Below are 16,367 nucleotides of genomic sequence, written 5' to 3' on the forward strand. Positions count from 1 at the left end.
GGCTGATCATCCAACTCAGTATCCCGTACCTGCCTTCTCTCCATACCCTCTGATCCCCTTGGCCACAAGGGCCACATCTAACTCCCTCTTAAATATAGCCAATGAACTGGCCTCAACTACCCTCTGTGGCAGAGAGTTCCAGAGATTCACCACTCTCTGTGTGAAAAAAGTTCTCCTCATCTCGGTTCTAAAGGATTTCCCCCTTATCCTCAAGCTGTGACCCCTTGTCCTGGACTTCCCCAACATCGGGAACAATCTTCCTGCATCTAGCCTGTCCAACCCCCTAAGAATTTTGTAAGTTTCTATAAGATCCCCTCTCAATCTCCTAAATTCTAGAGAGTATAAACCAAGTCTATACAGTCTTTCTTCATAAGACAGTCCTGACATCCCAGGAATCAGTCTGGTGAACCTTCTCTGCACTCCCTCTATGGCAATAATGTCCTTCCTCAGATTTGGAGACCAAAACTGCACGCAATACTCCAGGTGTGGTCTCACCAAGACCCTGTACAACTGCAGTAGAACCCCCCTGCTCCTATACTCAAATCCTCTTGCTATGAAAGCCAACATACCATTTGCTTTCTTTACTGCCTGCTGCACCTGCATGCCTACCTTCAATGACTGGTGTACCATGACACCCAGGTCTCGCTGTATCTCCCCCTTTCCCAATCGGCCACCATTTAGATAATAATCTGCTTTCCCGTTTTTGCCACCAAAATGGATAACCTCACATTTATCCACATTATACTGCATCTGCCAAACATTTGCCCACTCACCCAGCCTATCCAAGTCACCTTGTAGTCTCCTAGCATCCTCCTCAGCACCTAACACTGCCCCCCAGCTTAGTGTCATCCGCAAACTTGGAGATATTGCCTTCAATTCCCTCATCCAGATCATTAATATATATTGTAAATAGCTGGGGCCCCAGTACTGAGCCTTGCGGTACCCCCACTAGTCACTGCCTGCCATTGTGAAAAGGACCCGTTTACTCCTACTCTTTGCTTCCTGTTTGCCAGCCAGTTCTCTATCCACATTAATACTGAACCCCCAATGCCATGTGCTTTAAGTTTGTATACTAGGTATAAAGGCATAGACTTGATACGCTGGTGTCCATGTCACAAGAAAATGCCCTCTCAGGCCCCCAGTGCCCAATAACTAGCAGCAACAGATGGTGCTGACGTTAGAGATGTTAAGTTGTACTAGAGATCCTTGAAGATGGGCCCGGATCCAAGTAATATCCACTATCCATATTCCTTGTGATATTTGCTTTATAATGGTTCAAATCATTCAAGTATTCTCAGTTCATCCATCATTTTCTCAAAGTATTACACCACTATATAATGACTCAGGAATTATAATTAACGTCAGATCACTCGTCGTTGACTTTTAAGAAATGCCACCACCGAGACCTGGTGATCCCCATGCTGTCAACCAACTGCTGCCGGTTTCTCTTGGGGTCAACATATATAGGACTTGAGATGTCCGACAGCCATGATGTCATCAAACTGCCAGAATAACCAGTCTCTTTAAAAATCCCCACCTACAACATTTCAGAATGCAACAATTAATTTAAAATTTTAATTAACTTTTAAAAAAATGCAGACAAATTGCTCAATAAATATTGGAACATACACATCATGTTTAAGGTGGAAGCTTAAATGTCACAAATTTGAGGAAGGACATCCTTGTGATTGAGGCAGTGCAGAGTAGGTTCACGAGATTGAACCCTGGGATGGCGAGACTGTCATATGAGGAAAGATTGAAAAGACTAGGCTTGTATTCACTGGAGTTTAAAAGGATGAGGGGGATCTTACAGAAACATATCAAATTATAAAAGGACTGGACAAGCTAGATGCAGGAAAAATGGTCCCAATGTGTGGCGAGTCCAGAACCAGGGGCCACAGTCTTAGAATAAAGGGGAGGACATTTAAGACTGAGGTGAGAAAAAACTTTTTCACCCAGAGAGATGTGAATTTATGGAATTCCCTGCCACAGAGGGCAGTGGAGGCCAAGTTACTGGATAGATTTAAGAGAGTTAGATAGAGCTCTAGGGGCTAGTGGAGTCAAGGGATATGGGGAGAAGGCAGGCACGGGTTATTGATAGGGGACGATCAGCCATGATCACAATGAATGGCGGTCGGTGCTGGCTCGAAGGGCCGAATGGCCTCCTCCTGCACCTATTTTCTATGTTTCTATGTTTCTAAATGCCATTAGTGTTTCAAGGGAAATTTGTTGTCACAAGTTTTGTTTTAAAATACATTGAAATCTTTCACATTTTAAAATATTTGTGTCCAGATACTTTAAGAAACATCTAGATAGGTTCATGGATAGGACAGGTTTAGAGGCATATGAAGCCAAACAGAGGCTGGTGTGACTTGTGTAGGTGGGACATTGTCAGCGTGGGCAGGTTGGGCCGAAGGGCCCATTTCCGCACTCTATGACTATAAGAGATGCTAAACATACATAAAAGCATTATTTTAGTAGCTTAATCACAAATGAATCACAAACTTACTAGATTTTTCTATTTTGAACCAAAGGCTTTTAAAAGAGTAAACTGTAGCTTTATGTTATTTCAATTGATTTATTTTGAAATGATATAATAGACATTTATTTATCCCAGGAGGTAAATTAATTTGCCAACAGTCCTAAAACAACACAAAATACATGAAGTTAAAGTGATGAGTGGAAAGGCTTTGGGGATTGAAGGGGGTCAGTCTCAGTCTACCCCACAACCGAAGGGGGAGGAGTTGTAAAGTTTGATCGCCAAAGGGAAGAAGTGTTTTCTGTGGCGTTCGGTCCTGCAACTTGGTGGAACCAGTCTGTTGCTGAAGGTACTCTTCAGGTTGACCAGTGTGTTATGGAGGGGGTGAGCTGTATTGTCCAGGATGCTCTGTAGGTCGAGGAGAATCCTCCCCTCCAAGACCATCTTCCATGAATCCAACTCTGCCCCCAGGACGGAGCCAGCCTTCCTGATGTGTTTGGTGATCCTATTGGCGTCTGCAGCCTTTGCCCCGCTGCCCCAGCATACGGCAGCGAAGAAGATGGCACTGGCTACCATCGATTGGTAGAACATCTGCAGCTTCTTACTGCAGACTTTGAAGGAGTGGAGCCTTCGCAAAAAGTACAGCCAGCTCTGTCCCTTCTTGTACAGGGCCTCAGCTCCTGGACCAGTCCAGTTTACTGTCCAGGTACACTCCAAGGTATTTGTACTGCTGGTAACTTGCACATCCGCGTGGAGATGTGCAGTTTACCAAAGAGTACAAATACCTGTGATTGGAAGTACAAATACCTGTGATGTTTCCTGGGAGGAAACATTGATAGTAACTTTATATGCACCAAAATCCCAAAGGTGCTGTCAGTTTTAGTGTAACATCAGCAAATGGCAGTACTTCACTCACGTTACTACCACAGAATCTTGTTAAGGTGCAGGATGGAGAACGTTTTTAAAACAACTGATAATTGACAGTGAAGTTTCATGTAATTGCTCAATGGTCTATTGACATAATGTGTTGGAAATAGTACCTTACCTGCATAAAAACAGACCCAGTATGTATCAAATTAACAATGGGACAATATTCACCAAGTGAAGCATTAGGCTTTCTCTGTATGTTGAAGGATAAACGTTACCAAATGTGTTAGTGATGAAAGAGGCAACTCTCAGGTCTGCTCTGCATGTTCTTCACAATGCTAGATGAGACAGGAGTGTTAACATCATTCCATTCTGGAGCACTTCATTTTCTCCCTCAATGAGCTTACTGGAGTGCTTATGGCAGTCACACAGGTTGCTCATGTTCGACATTTCCCATCAGATAAGCCACAGAGGAACAACCAGTACCTGTCCATCTCACTCCAAGGATTTTAATGATGACTGAGCATCAAATCAGCACATATGCCAGCCACACTGATTACATTTCACCCCAATTTACATATCTTAACCACCTCCATACAGTGCAGATATGAGAAGATTAGATAAAATCTTTTGCAACATGATAGCAATTCTTTAAATATCAATGAGTTACTTTCATTATAAAAGTAATTATCTGTGCATGAAATAACATTTTAGTAAAATGGTTTTGCAGTTAACTTTTTTTTAATACTGTAGACACTTTCAAAATAAATTAAATGGAAAATAATTACCTCAGACTAAGTAAATACCCCATTGGTAATCCCAAACGTGGAGCTGCATTTCACAAGTCCGATTTGCATTCTCTCACTTATTGACTTCTACTTAAGAGTAATTTATAGTCCATTGTGCATTACTCAGTAACACTGAAGAAATTAGCTCACTGGATTCAGACACCTCCTTTAACATTGGGAGAGTCTCCATTTTGATCTGGATTGCAGATCAATTTGTCAGTATTGTTCTTTTACTGCAGATTTTGCCACAGACATGTTTTGTCATTCAGATGTTTCCTTAATTTTAAGCTTCTGCTGGTATTTTAAATTTAGTTATTTATTCATAATCAGCAAACATAAAATATCACAGCTCACCACACTTCTAGGGGAAAATCTATAAATAAATGGACTCTACCCAGATTTACTTATGGGCCTGTCCACTTCGGCGATTTTTCTGACGACTGTCAAGTTGCCGGCAGTCGCCTAATAAACCAGCAACTGGAACAGCGACTGTCAGTGTGGAACACACACACACACACACACACTCACACACACACACACACACAAACAATTATTTCCTTCACCAGCCCGTTATGCAGGCGGGGGACAGGGCAAACAGGGGGAGCGCTGTCCGAGTGAAATTCACATGTTGCAAAGCCAATATGATACAGACACACACCGCGATGAACAGGAAGATTGGCGCTGTAATTTAGAAGCTAAAAAGCAGTGTACGGTAAGTCCTTTAAAAGAAGGGGGGAGAAAGGGGAGAAGGGGTGGAGAAGGGGTGGAGACAACTTTTAAGAAGCCAGAGATAAACGGTCGGTTATTCTTGGTTCTGAAAACTATTCCTTACGTTTTCTTTCCCCAATGAGCCGATCAGCACTGGTTACAACCTATGAGAACCTAAGAGAACCTTCAACCTCCTGGCAACCTGCTAGGACCTCCTGGCGACCCACCTACGGCACGTGAATTCTCGCTACTCTCCATGATAGCATAATTCTAGTTGCCGCTAATTTTTCAACATGTTGAAAAATTTGCGGCGACCATAATGAGGCTGCAGAATGCGGGAACGCCTCACAACCATGAAGGTGACTCCCTGCAAACCACCCAAAACCATGTGGCGACCATGTGGCAACTGCACAGTCTCCTAAAAAATCGCCTAAGTGGGACAGGTTCATTAACCTTACAGTAGAAACAAGAAACAAGAAAATTCTCCAATTTTGTTAGCCCTTGCTGTCTCCTCCCCTTCCTCAGCCCTCGGGCTGTCTCCTCCCAACCCTCAGTCCTCGGGCTCCTCCTCCTCCTTTTTCCTTTCTTCTCCCTGCCACCCCCCATCAGTCTGAAGAAGGGTTTCGGCCCAAAACGTTGCCTATTTCCTTCGCTCCATAGATGCTGCTGCACCCGCTGAGTCCCTCCAGCATTTTTGTGTACCTAAGGAACTGCAGATGCGGGTTTACAAAAAAAGGACACAAAATGCTGAGGTAACTTGGCAGGTCAGGCAGCATCTCCGGAGAACATGGATAGGTGGCATTTTGGGTCGGGGTCCTTCTTCCGGCTGATTGTAGGGGTAGGAAAGAAAATTCTTAATTCACTATTCTTATTGCACTCCCATGACAATAATAAACTCACACCAAAAGTGAATTTGAAATTATCTTACAGCATTCCCTTAGATTTTACCAACCATTAGGAATTGGATATTTTTGAGGATCAAGGCCTCAGATCAAGTCAAGAGTGTTTTATTGTCATATATCCTGAAACCGAATAATGAAAATAGTACTTGCAGCAGCACAACAGATATGTAAACATTGCACTCTCTAAACACCACTTAAAACAACATTTACACTCGTAGAAACAAGGAAATGCTGATGCTGGTTTAGTTTGAAAGGTTCCAGCAAGACATGAACCGAAACGTCACCAATCCATGTTCTCCAGGGATACTGCCTGACCTGGTGAGTTACTCCTGCACTTTGTGTCCCTCTGATTTTCCAGGTCTTTCAGGATTTACCCACTAATGCTCAATCCTGTTACTTGTTATTTCTCCCAATTTACAGTGTGTCTTAACTTCCCGTACTGGATTTGCACTAATACCTTTAGCTGCATTCAGTTTTAGGCTCTATGTTTATTACCCATGCAAGTCCATTGAATGCTTTGGGATTTTGGTTGTGTTGATGTACTATCCCATGCCCTTCCGCAGGCAGTGCCAGGACCTGTCTGGAAGCTCCCACTTCCTGCAACTCACAGCATCAGAACATCTCTGCTTGACCGTGCCTTGGTGAGACGAGGCTGCCATTTCTGACAGTGTGCAGTAGACCGGAAGCAGAGATGCAACTGCAGCACACAGACCTAAATGCACCAGACTAACTAGATGACTCTCTTGCAGATGCTATTGGGATCACTTCCCGCAGAGTTGGCTATAAAGTTGCATTATAGAATGGCCAGAAAATCAGGGGCATTGAGCTGTGACTAGAATAACCTTAGTTCTGGATTTGGGACATTAGCTTTACATTCCTAGGGAGCTGATGAGGCCAGACTACAGCTGTGGCCTTTTATGGTAGTTATTGCCTTGTCAGGTGGAATCTAGAAAGGAAAATATAGCAAATCTAGTCCCAGTGAAAGGCGAGGGGTGAGGGGAAGATGGAAACACCTTCATATCAAAGCTTGTAAGGTGGCGTAAGAAGGCCGGGGTTGGAGCTTGTAAGAGACAATTATTTGGTGAGGGAGGGGTAAGGAGGGATCTTGGAGGGGCAGTTGAGTTGGAGGGGATGCTTGGAGATTGCAGCGTAGGGGTTGGGGTAAGAATACTAAGAGAACACCATCTGGATTGTAAAACTACAGCCTGAGAGTGTGGCTGCTGGTAGATTAGTGATGAGCTGCTGCAGGGCATGATCGATACATTACAAAAATCAAAGTCTCCTACTTGGAATAGGTTTCCCGTGCTGGAATGACCATACCGGGGAATATCCCTCTAAATAGAACTGCTGTGGAGAGATTAATGTCATGAAAGTATGGTTTTCTTTCGCCAGCAACTGGTGCTCTTCCAAACAATGTGATCTACTTTCCAGGAAGGTATTCCAATAAGGTGTTGCATGGGGAACAGTCACCCAGTGCAGGATTGACATGTCAGATGTCATAAGGCCATAAGTGATAGGAGTAGAATTAGGCCATTTGGCTCATCAAGTTTACATGGGCCATCAAATCATGGCTGATCCATCTCTCCTTCCTAACCCCATTCTCCTGTCTTCTCCACATAACCTCTGACACCCGTACTAATCAGGAATCTTTCTCTCTGCCTTAAAAATATCCAGTGACGGCCTCCACAGCCTTCTGTGGCAAAGAATTCCACAGATTCACCACCCTCTGACTAAAGAAATTGCACAAGGATGTACTCATTTGGATTTCACAAGTATGATTTGATCCAGTAATTGTGCTCCACTTCAGAAATAAATGATTTTCGAACACATAATATGGAACTATAACACAACAAAGCTGTAAACTATCTTCTGCACTTGGTGTTTCTCGTTTTACATTAGCTGTTGTACGTGTGTACTGTTTGAGAGGACTCGCGTATTAATATGATCCGATTTAATTGGAAAGCGCACAAACAAAAGCTTTTCACTGTATCTTAGTACATGTAGCAACAATAATCCAATAATGGCTAGTTTTCATGGGGCGACGACGCAAGATGTAGCCAGAGTGGAGTGGTCGTGGTCTAGCACGATATCACACGATATAACGGGGGTAGAGTAAAGAGTTCCCACGGTACTCGGCAATTCTGTCATTTGTGCGAGTGACTTGCCAGTCTCCCGATCTTTCCCGAATGAACATCGTGGACTGTAGTGTAGTTAATCACGTGGTGATGAATAGAAATTCTGAATCAATGTTATAAGATTGTTCTGAAAGACAAAATGGTTGGCCAGGTAGACTGAAACAAAGGACATAAGATGGCTGCTGACCAGACTTGCTGGAACCGGCTGCAATTAAGGAATACACAATGTCTTGCAATTACTGTGTAGTCATGAATAAAGGATCACAGGCCCAGTCTGACAAGATTGAGGAATACACAACCTCCCCCCCTAGCCAGAAAGACTAAGGAATGTACTGGTCTGAGATTATGTGTGGTTCCTCTAACATCCCCTTATATGTACATACTTGGTTTCCTGTATTCTTCCAACGTGTTGGTTCTTTGATCGGGGGAATGTGGGAGGTGCTAAACGGTGGCATTAACATATAAAGAGCCTTGCAATTAAGGGCAGGCAGCTTGACTCTTTGCCAGGTTGTAACCTGTGTGGAGACTCCTGCTCAATAAAACGTACGTTTAAAGCAACCCCGGTGCCTGGTCGATTATTGTCGAAACAACCGATGTGAGAGAGAAACGTGAATCAACATTTGGTGTCAGAAGTGGGATATCAACCAGCGACTGATCGAGCCGGCGAGTGAATCCACTGGGCGACGGGATCGATGTGAAGGGTGCGCAGCCAAGTGAGTAGATTTAGTTAAATCTCCTCTTGGTCCTTCCTCGTATCCCGGCGTAGCAGGGTAATTCGCTGACTTGCGTCAGTTGGTGGGACGACATCCGAACATTCCGGTTGTGGGCACGGGGATAGGGCCGTCTCGAGGATTATCCTAGTCTGATCGAGCGGATAAAACACCCCGTAGAGGGGGACCGTAGACGGTATATAAGAGGAGTGCACTGTGTATAGGAAGCTAACTAGTATTGAGACGTTAACTGAGACCAAGGTACCCCCATATCTCACAGAAAGTCCACTTTAAAGTGGCCGAGTGAGATACGGAGGAACCAAGGGCTCTAGGTTAACCCTGAAAGAGTTAGCAAGTATTGAGTGTTAACCGAGACCAAGGTACCCCCATATCTCACAGAAAGTCCGCTTTAAAGTGGCCGAGTGAGATACGACGGAACCAAGGACTCACGGTTAACCCTGAAATTTTGGTGTGATATTTGTGTAATAAAGTTAACTAGTATTGAGACGTTAACTGAGACCAAGGTACCCCCATATCTCACAGAAAGTCCACTTTAAAGTGGCCGAGTGAGATACGGAGGAACCAAGGGCTCTAGGTTAACCCTGAAAGAGTTAGCAAGTATTGAGTGTTAACCGAGACCAAGGTACCTCCATATCTCACAGAAAGTCCGCTTTAAAGTGGCCGAGTGAGATACGACGGAACCAAGGACTCACGGTTAACCCTGAAATTTTGGTGTGATATTTGTGTAATAAAGTTAACTAGTATTGAGACGTTAACTGAGACCAAGGTACCCCCATATCTCACAGAAAGTCCACTTTAAAGTGGCCGAGTGAGATACGGAGGAACCAAGGGCTCTAGGTTAACCCTGAAAGAGTTAGCAAGTATTGAGTGTTAGCCGAGACCAAAGTACCTCCGTATCTCACAGAAAGTCCGCCTTAGACTGGTTGTTAAGAGAGGAAATCCTCCACGCGAAGGTCAGGAATTGAAGTGACCGAGTGAGATACGGTGGAACCAAGGACTCGCGGTTAACCCTGAAATATTGTGTGTAATAGTATAAGTTTAAAAATGGGTAATGGTATGGACACCAGTTGTCACCCAGACCGGCCATTACATCAGCTATGTTTCTTGCATCCAGAAATGGAGGAGACCTTTAGGCGTATGTCGGGAGGACTCATTCATAAACTGGGGAAGGATGAATGGCCTGAAGGGGGTTATGAGTGTGGTTATCAAGAGCCCAAAGTGTAATATGGAGAACGGATAAAAAAAAAAATGTAAAAGGGCCATTCAGTTGTGGATCGATCATTGTAACAAAGAAAAGGCATGGTCTTTAACGGCCAGTTGGCAGAGTAATGCCTTGAAACTAGGAATACCCCTGACCGAGGGGGGTCAGGAGAAGTCAGTAACAGTATTAAAACAGGAATGTAGGCATGCTAAGGAAAGTAAGGATCGTCAGGAGAGAGAGAGAGAAAATATGGCCAAGGTAGATAAAGACTTACGTAAGTCGGTGGCTGGCATAGATTTGGGAGGTGACGACGAGGAGGTGGTAGAGGATTATCCTTGGGGAGTCCGTGGAGCACCCCCGTTGAACCAGCCTGCCCCCGTTGCCAGTCCTGTGTATCCTCCTGCCCTCTGCAGTAGCTGTAATCAAATGTGCGGCCCACACGACAGGAGATTCCCCGGTCCAAATCGGTAACAGGTTGGCTGACGATGCGGCTAAGTGTGCTTCACGCGGTAGATTTAAAGTGGTGGGTAGTATGATGAGGCAGGTGAAAAGCCTTTATATGGGCTCGTCTGAATCTGAGAAACCTATGCCAACCATAAATGATGTATTGCTCTTACAGGGGAACGCCTCTGCTAATGTTATAATAGAATGGGAGCAGCTGGGCTGTCGGAAGGCTGACTCTGGATTGTGGCTCATGCCGGCCGGACAGACCTGTATGACAGACCAGTTAGCGACCTGGGTCGTTGATTGCCTACATTTAGCCACTCACTGTGGGGCCACCTTGCTAGTAGGCGCTCTCTTACAGGCATGGTGGCATCCTCGACTTAAGGTTTTGGCAGCCCAAACTAGTGCGCGGTGCCTCACCTGTGCTACACACAACCCTGGTAAAGGGGTTGTCTGCCAGACGGGTCGTACTCCATTACCTACTGCTCCGTTTGAAACCTTGCAGATGGATTTTATTGATTTGCCTAAGTGTCAGTGTTATAAACATGTACTTGTTATTGTTGATGTGTTTTCTAGGTGGATTGAAGCCTTTCCAACCACTGATTGCACTGCCTCTACGGTGGTGTCTATTTTATTACGGCAGGTTGTTCCTCGTTTCGGGGTTCCAAACACCATCAGTTCGGATAACGGCCCTCACTTCATTGCCGCTATCAATAAAGAATTGTACAGACAGCTGGGCGTAACCCAGCGGCTACATTGTGCTTATCGCCCACAGGCTGCAGGAATGGTGGAACGCTTGAACCAGACCCTGAAGACCAAGCTTGCCAAGCTGGTGGACCAATCAGGCTCCACCTGGGTTACAATGTTGCCTGTTGCTTTGTTCCAGATCAGAGTCCTTCCAGCAGGGAAGACAAGGTTGTCTCCTGCAGAGATCATCTATGGCCGACCTCTGCGCACCCCTTGGACAGACATTATCCCGGCCACAATGACGTTGCATCACATGACGGAGGAGATGGTCTCTTATGTCCTTGCCCTTACAAGGGCCCTGCGTGAGATTCATGGGGAGGTCAAGGCCGCTTATGTGGGCGACATAGAATTTCCCGTTAATGGACGGATCACCCCGGGTTCTTATGTGTTGATTAAGAATTGGGTTCGTAAGGACACCCTTTCTCCTCGATGGTTGGGCCCCTTCCAGGTTCTCCTCACCACCCCCACCGCGGTAAAGGTAGAAGGACGATCGGCGTGGGTGCATCTGCACCATTGCAAAGTGGTTGGTGACACCAAGCAAGGGGGGGAGGTCGAGGTCAGGGAGGGGGATCCAGTCCACGAAAAGCAGGGCACGAATTAATTTTGCCATGAGATTGCACGTTCTTTTTTTTCCCTCCCTTGTCTTCACAGATACGAAATAAATCCCTGAGATGAGGGTCTTCGTGGCATTAATATGTGTGGCAACCACTGCAGGGTTAATCGGTTTCGGCTGGAAATGGACAAAGACTGAATACGGACGGAACAAACGAGGAAAGAGAGGGGAACGAGAAAACTCCAATTTATTCATCCAGGCACACAACGAGCTATTCGGGAAGGGGCAGGTGGTTTGTTATCCACAAATGACATCAGTTACCTCCCTGTTTACCCCATCCCCTGCATGGGGCAGAACTGAACGACTGGTGAAGTGCCAGGACAAAAAAAACGGTCCCTGTCAAGCCCGATTAATGGTGGCTTTATCGGGTTTGGGGACCACCCCCGAGGAAACTAAAAATTCTGTACGAATGATGATCTTACAGCGTGAGCATGAGAGACTGTTATCATTCCCCAACGACAGCGAAAACGATGAAGTGAGTGAGGAAGGAGAATTAGGGGACAAAGGTCAGACGGTCCAAGAAGCCTTGGCCAGGGAACTAAAAGGTTACGAGATTCGGCGAATGGGACTTTTAAATGGACTATGAGTGTTGCCATAAGAATGGCAAAAGGGGGGAATGATGAATAGAAATTCTGAATCAATGTTATAAGATTGTTCTGAAAGACAAAATGGTTGGCCAGGTAGACTGAAACAAAGGACATAAGATGGCTGCTGACCAGACTTGCTGGAACCGGCTGCAATTAAGGAATACACAATGTCTTGCAATTACTGTGTAGTCATGAATAAAGGATCACAGGCCCAGTCTGACAAGATTGAGGAATACACAACCTCCCCCCCTAGCCAGAAAGACTAAGGAATGTACTGGTCTGAGATTATGTGTGGTTCCTCTAACATCCCCTTATATGTACATACTTGGTTTCCTGTATTCTTCCAACGTGTTGGTTCTTTGATCGGGGGAATGTGGGAGGTGCTAAACGGTGGCATTAACATATAAAGAGCCTTGCAATTAAGGGCAGGCAGCTTGACTCTTTGCCAGGTTGTAACCTGTGTGGAGACTCCTGCTCAATAAAACGTACGTTTAAAGCAACCCCGGTGCCTGGTCGATTATTGTCGAAACAACCGATGTGAGAGAGAAACGTGAATCAACAGTGGCACAAATTATGTTACTTTGTTGTCCCACACTATATTGTTTTTTTTCACCCGAGCTCTTTAATGAGCTGAAGAATAATCTGTGTTTTTTTAGACAAATGTTGTTTGGTGTGATGTACCTTCTCTCAATATGTGCAAGAAGTCGTCTTTTTATTTTGTCAAATATGAATAAACACTGTATCTCACATTGACCGTGATGATTGTGTTATTTTATGATCTACTGAGAGGTGAAACTTTCAGTCTGAAGAAGGCTCTCGACCCGAAACGCCACCCGTTCCTTCTCTCCAGAGATGCTGCCTGTCCCGCTGAGTTGCTCCAAGCAACTGGTGTCTATCTTCAAAAGACTGACCAAGACTGCCTCTCTCTCTCTCTCTCCCTCCCTCTCTCTCACACAGGCATGAATGGATGAACTCCGCGGGCCAGGCAGCATCTACGGAGGGAAATGGACAGGCGGCCCATTCTTCAGGCTGCCTTATGTCTCTCTCTCCTCCCCCCCCCCCCTCACCCCCACCCACACACACGAATGCTGGAGAAACTCAGCGGGTGCAGCGGGGCCGAAACATTGTCTATTTCCTTCGTTCCATAGATGTTGCTGCACCCGCGGAGTTTCTCCAGCATTCGCATGTGGGGGTGGGAGTTGGGGGGGGAGAGAGACATAAGGCAGCCTGAAGAATGGGTCGCCTGTCCATTTCCCTCCGTAAATGCTGCCTGGCCCGCGGAGTTCATCCATTCATGCCTGTGTGAGAGGGAGGGAGGGAGAGAGAGAGAGAGAGGCACACACAAGGTGGGTGGGAAATCTCACCTGCCTGTTTCAGTGACAGACACCCACCGCCAGTAAATGAAGACACCCCCATCTGTCTCCCCCTCCTCTCCCTCGACTCCCCCACCTTTCCCTCCCAACTCCAGTCCCGTCCCGACCCCCTGGGAAACTGGTTTCCTGCTGTAATTAAAGAGTTCCCACGGTAGACTGTAAAACTGGGACCCTGGTTCTGCACTCCCCCAACATCGGGAACATTCTTCCTCCATCTAGCCTGTTCAATCCCGTAGATACGATTAGACAGGTATCTAGTTATTTAATTCAATTAATGATTTCTATCGCCCAGCCTCTCATCTTTCAATCGGGTTCGGCCAGGAAGGAACTGCAGATGTTGGATTAAAACGAAGATAGACACAACATGTAGCTCAGCGGGACAAGCAGCATATCAGAAGGGTCTCGACCCGAAATGTCACCCATTCCTTCTCGCAAAAGATGCTGCCTGCCGTCGAGTTACTCATTCTCTTTAAACCGGCATCTGCTGTTCCTTCCGACACATACACAAGAAATAAGCAACTTTTCGGGCCGAAACGTTGCCTATTTCCTTCGTTCCATAGATGCTGCTGCACCCGCTGAGTTTCTCCAGCATTTGTGTGTGTGGGGGGGGGGGGGGTAGAGAGATAAGGCAGCCTGAGGAAAGGCTCGCCTGTCAATTTCCCTCCGTAGATGCTGCCTGGCCCGCGGAGTTCCTCCAGTTAGAAACTGCTTTCAGACAAAAAGAGACACACTGACATTAATCAAATGCTTAGCTAGTTTTATTAGATTTGTATGTAAATAGCAAACTGGCTGGATTCACTCTATCCAACTTCCGGGTTCACCGTTCGCAGAAGTTCCCACGGTGACCGCAAGAGTTACTACGGATATCGCACTGGCCACTACGTTCATAAAATGTTGCAATGCTTAACCACAAGTGTACAAGTCACTCTTGGACAAATTCAAACATGTTTGAATTTTCTCCCGAGTACCCAAGTTACACGATTACCTGCCGTTAGCGCCACGGTGGTCCACGAATGCCGTATTGTTACCGCACGAGGTTCCCACGATGTTAAACTCTGGTTACCTCTTGCGTCGTCGCCCGTGAAAAGGGGGTTTAAAGAGTGCTACTGCACCCATTTTCTTTTACAACCTATGAACGAAGATCAAACCTTGCCACACAGTGGCTGAGGTTGTTTAGGCGTTTGGTCAGATACATTTGTAGCAGACTTCCTTGCTTTGTACTCCCTTACAAAGAGAGTCGATGGACCTTTATTTTCTCTTTAGTTGTCAAACTTACACATTTGTGATCTAACACACCTTCTATGCACAAACATCTTATAGTTACTCATGGTTTTAAATGTTTGCGTATTCTTCCCCCCAAAAAATTAGAACCTCAAATATTCCAACTTTATATTCCAACTGCTACAATGCCATTTTATTCACCTCATCTTTCCACATCCTGTGGGATTTCACACATATAGTTTCATGTTAAGTATTGGCTCGTTAGGTGGAGATGCATTTTTAATTTAAACACAAGGAACTGCAGATGCTGGAATCATGAGCAAAACACAAGGTGCAGGAGGAACTCAACAGATCAGCCAGCATCTGTGGAGGGAATGGACAGGTGACATTTTTAGTTGCGACCCTTCTTCAGACTGGGCTCGGAACTTGTTGCGGTATGGGAATAGGGGTACAAACGCAAGACTTCTGCTGAAGACAAACTGTTCAGCATTGGAGGGGGGCGGGGGGGGTCAGGGAGGAGCTGAGGAAAACCCAACAGGGGTTAGGGCTGGGATCAACCCCAGGCTCTGAAGATGGCAGAGGTTGGGGGGACGGGGATCAAGGATAGATACCATTGAGAGAGGTTTGGGACTTGGAGGGGATAGGGGTGTGTACGCGACGATTCTGATGAAAGATCCCAATCCAAAATGTTGCCTGTCCATTCCAGCTACAGATGCTGCATGGCCCATGTCTTTTTTAGTTCAGTTTAGTTTTGAGATACAGAGTGGAAACAGGCCATTTGGCCCACCAAGTCTGCACCAACCAGTGATCACCCATGCACTAGCTCAATCCTACACCCCAAGGACAATTTACAGAAACCAATTAACCTACACACCTGCACATCTTTGCAATGTGGGAGGAAACCAGAGCACCTGAAGTAATCCCAAATGGTCACAGGGAGAACGTACAAACTCCATCATATATTTTCTAACACGTTAGATCAATGTGGTTGCAAACCCAAAGTTTAATTCTAGCAAGGTCAAGCTTCGCCAACTAATGCCCAAGTCTTTATGTTTACACCCCCACGGCTTTGATGAACCCATGCCAATTGGAAAAACTTTACTCCCAGAGCCTTTTTTACTCGTGGACATTTTTCATCAGGCTAGAAAAAACGCCCCGACCTACTTGATGCCACCAGTACCTACGACTAGCATCACGACCTACCTACAGCCTCCTACGACCTCGTGACGACCATGCTGCGAGCACGAGTCAAGGGCAAACTTGGCAGAGGTCGTGAATTAGGTCGTGAAAGTGGGACAGGCCCTTAAGTTGTGTAAATTTGAAATTAAATAACAAAATAATGGGCCAGAGATTGCCGCTGGTGTTAAGCCATCCTTGATCACGCCATTAATATGTGGAGAAAGTACAGATTCTCTGATGCTGATATTATTAATTGCTGGCCTGATCCTATCCAGCGAATCACTAACTGGTGGCATGGCATTGTCAAACAGCGAGATCATGTGCAGGAGTAAAACAAATCCAGCCCACAAAATGGCTGAAAAAGACTTGAAAACTGGCAAAAACTCTCAAAG

General features: G+C 45.6%; 2 protein-coding genes across 5 annotated transcripts in view; one reads left to right on the forward strand and one right to left on the reverse strand.

Annotated features, from left to right (window-relative positions):
• arhgap24 (Rho GTPase activating protein 24) overlaps positions 1 to 16,367 on the reverse strand; it is a 467,578-nt gene that overhangs the window by 363,916 nt on the left and 87,295 nt on the right. The window lies entirely within an intron of this gene.
• Positions 9,846 to 12,780, forward strand: LOC129699986 (protein NYNRIN-like). Its single transcript, XM_055640106.1, has 2 exons — positions 9,846 to 11,270; positions 11,654 to 12,780. Exons 1-2 carry the CDS (start codon positions 10,344 to 10,346, stop codon positions 11,675 to 11,677), a joined length of 951 nt encoding a protein of 316 aa, XP_055496081.1. The 5' UTR covers positions 9,846 to 10,343; the 3' UTR covers positions 11,678 to 12,780.

This window comes from Leucoraja erinacea, chromosome 1 (assembly GCF_028641065.1).
Source record: "Leucoraja erinacea ecotype New England chromosome 1, Leri_hhj_1, whole genome shotgun sequence".
Classification (NCBI taxonomy): Eukaryota; Metazoa; Chordata; class Chondrichthyes; order Rajiformes; family Rajidae; genus Leucoraja; species Leucoraja erinaceus.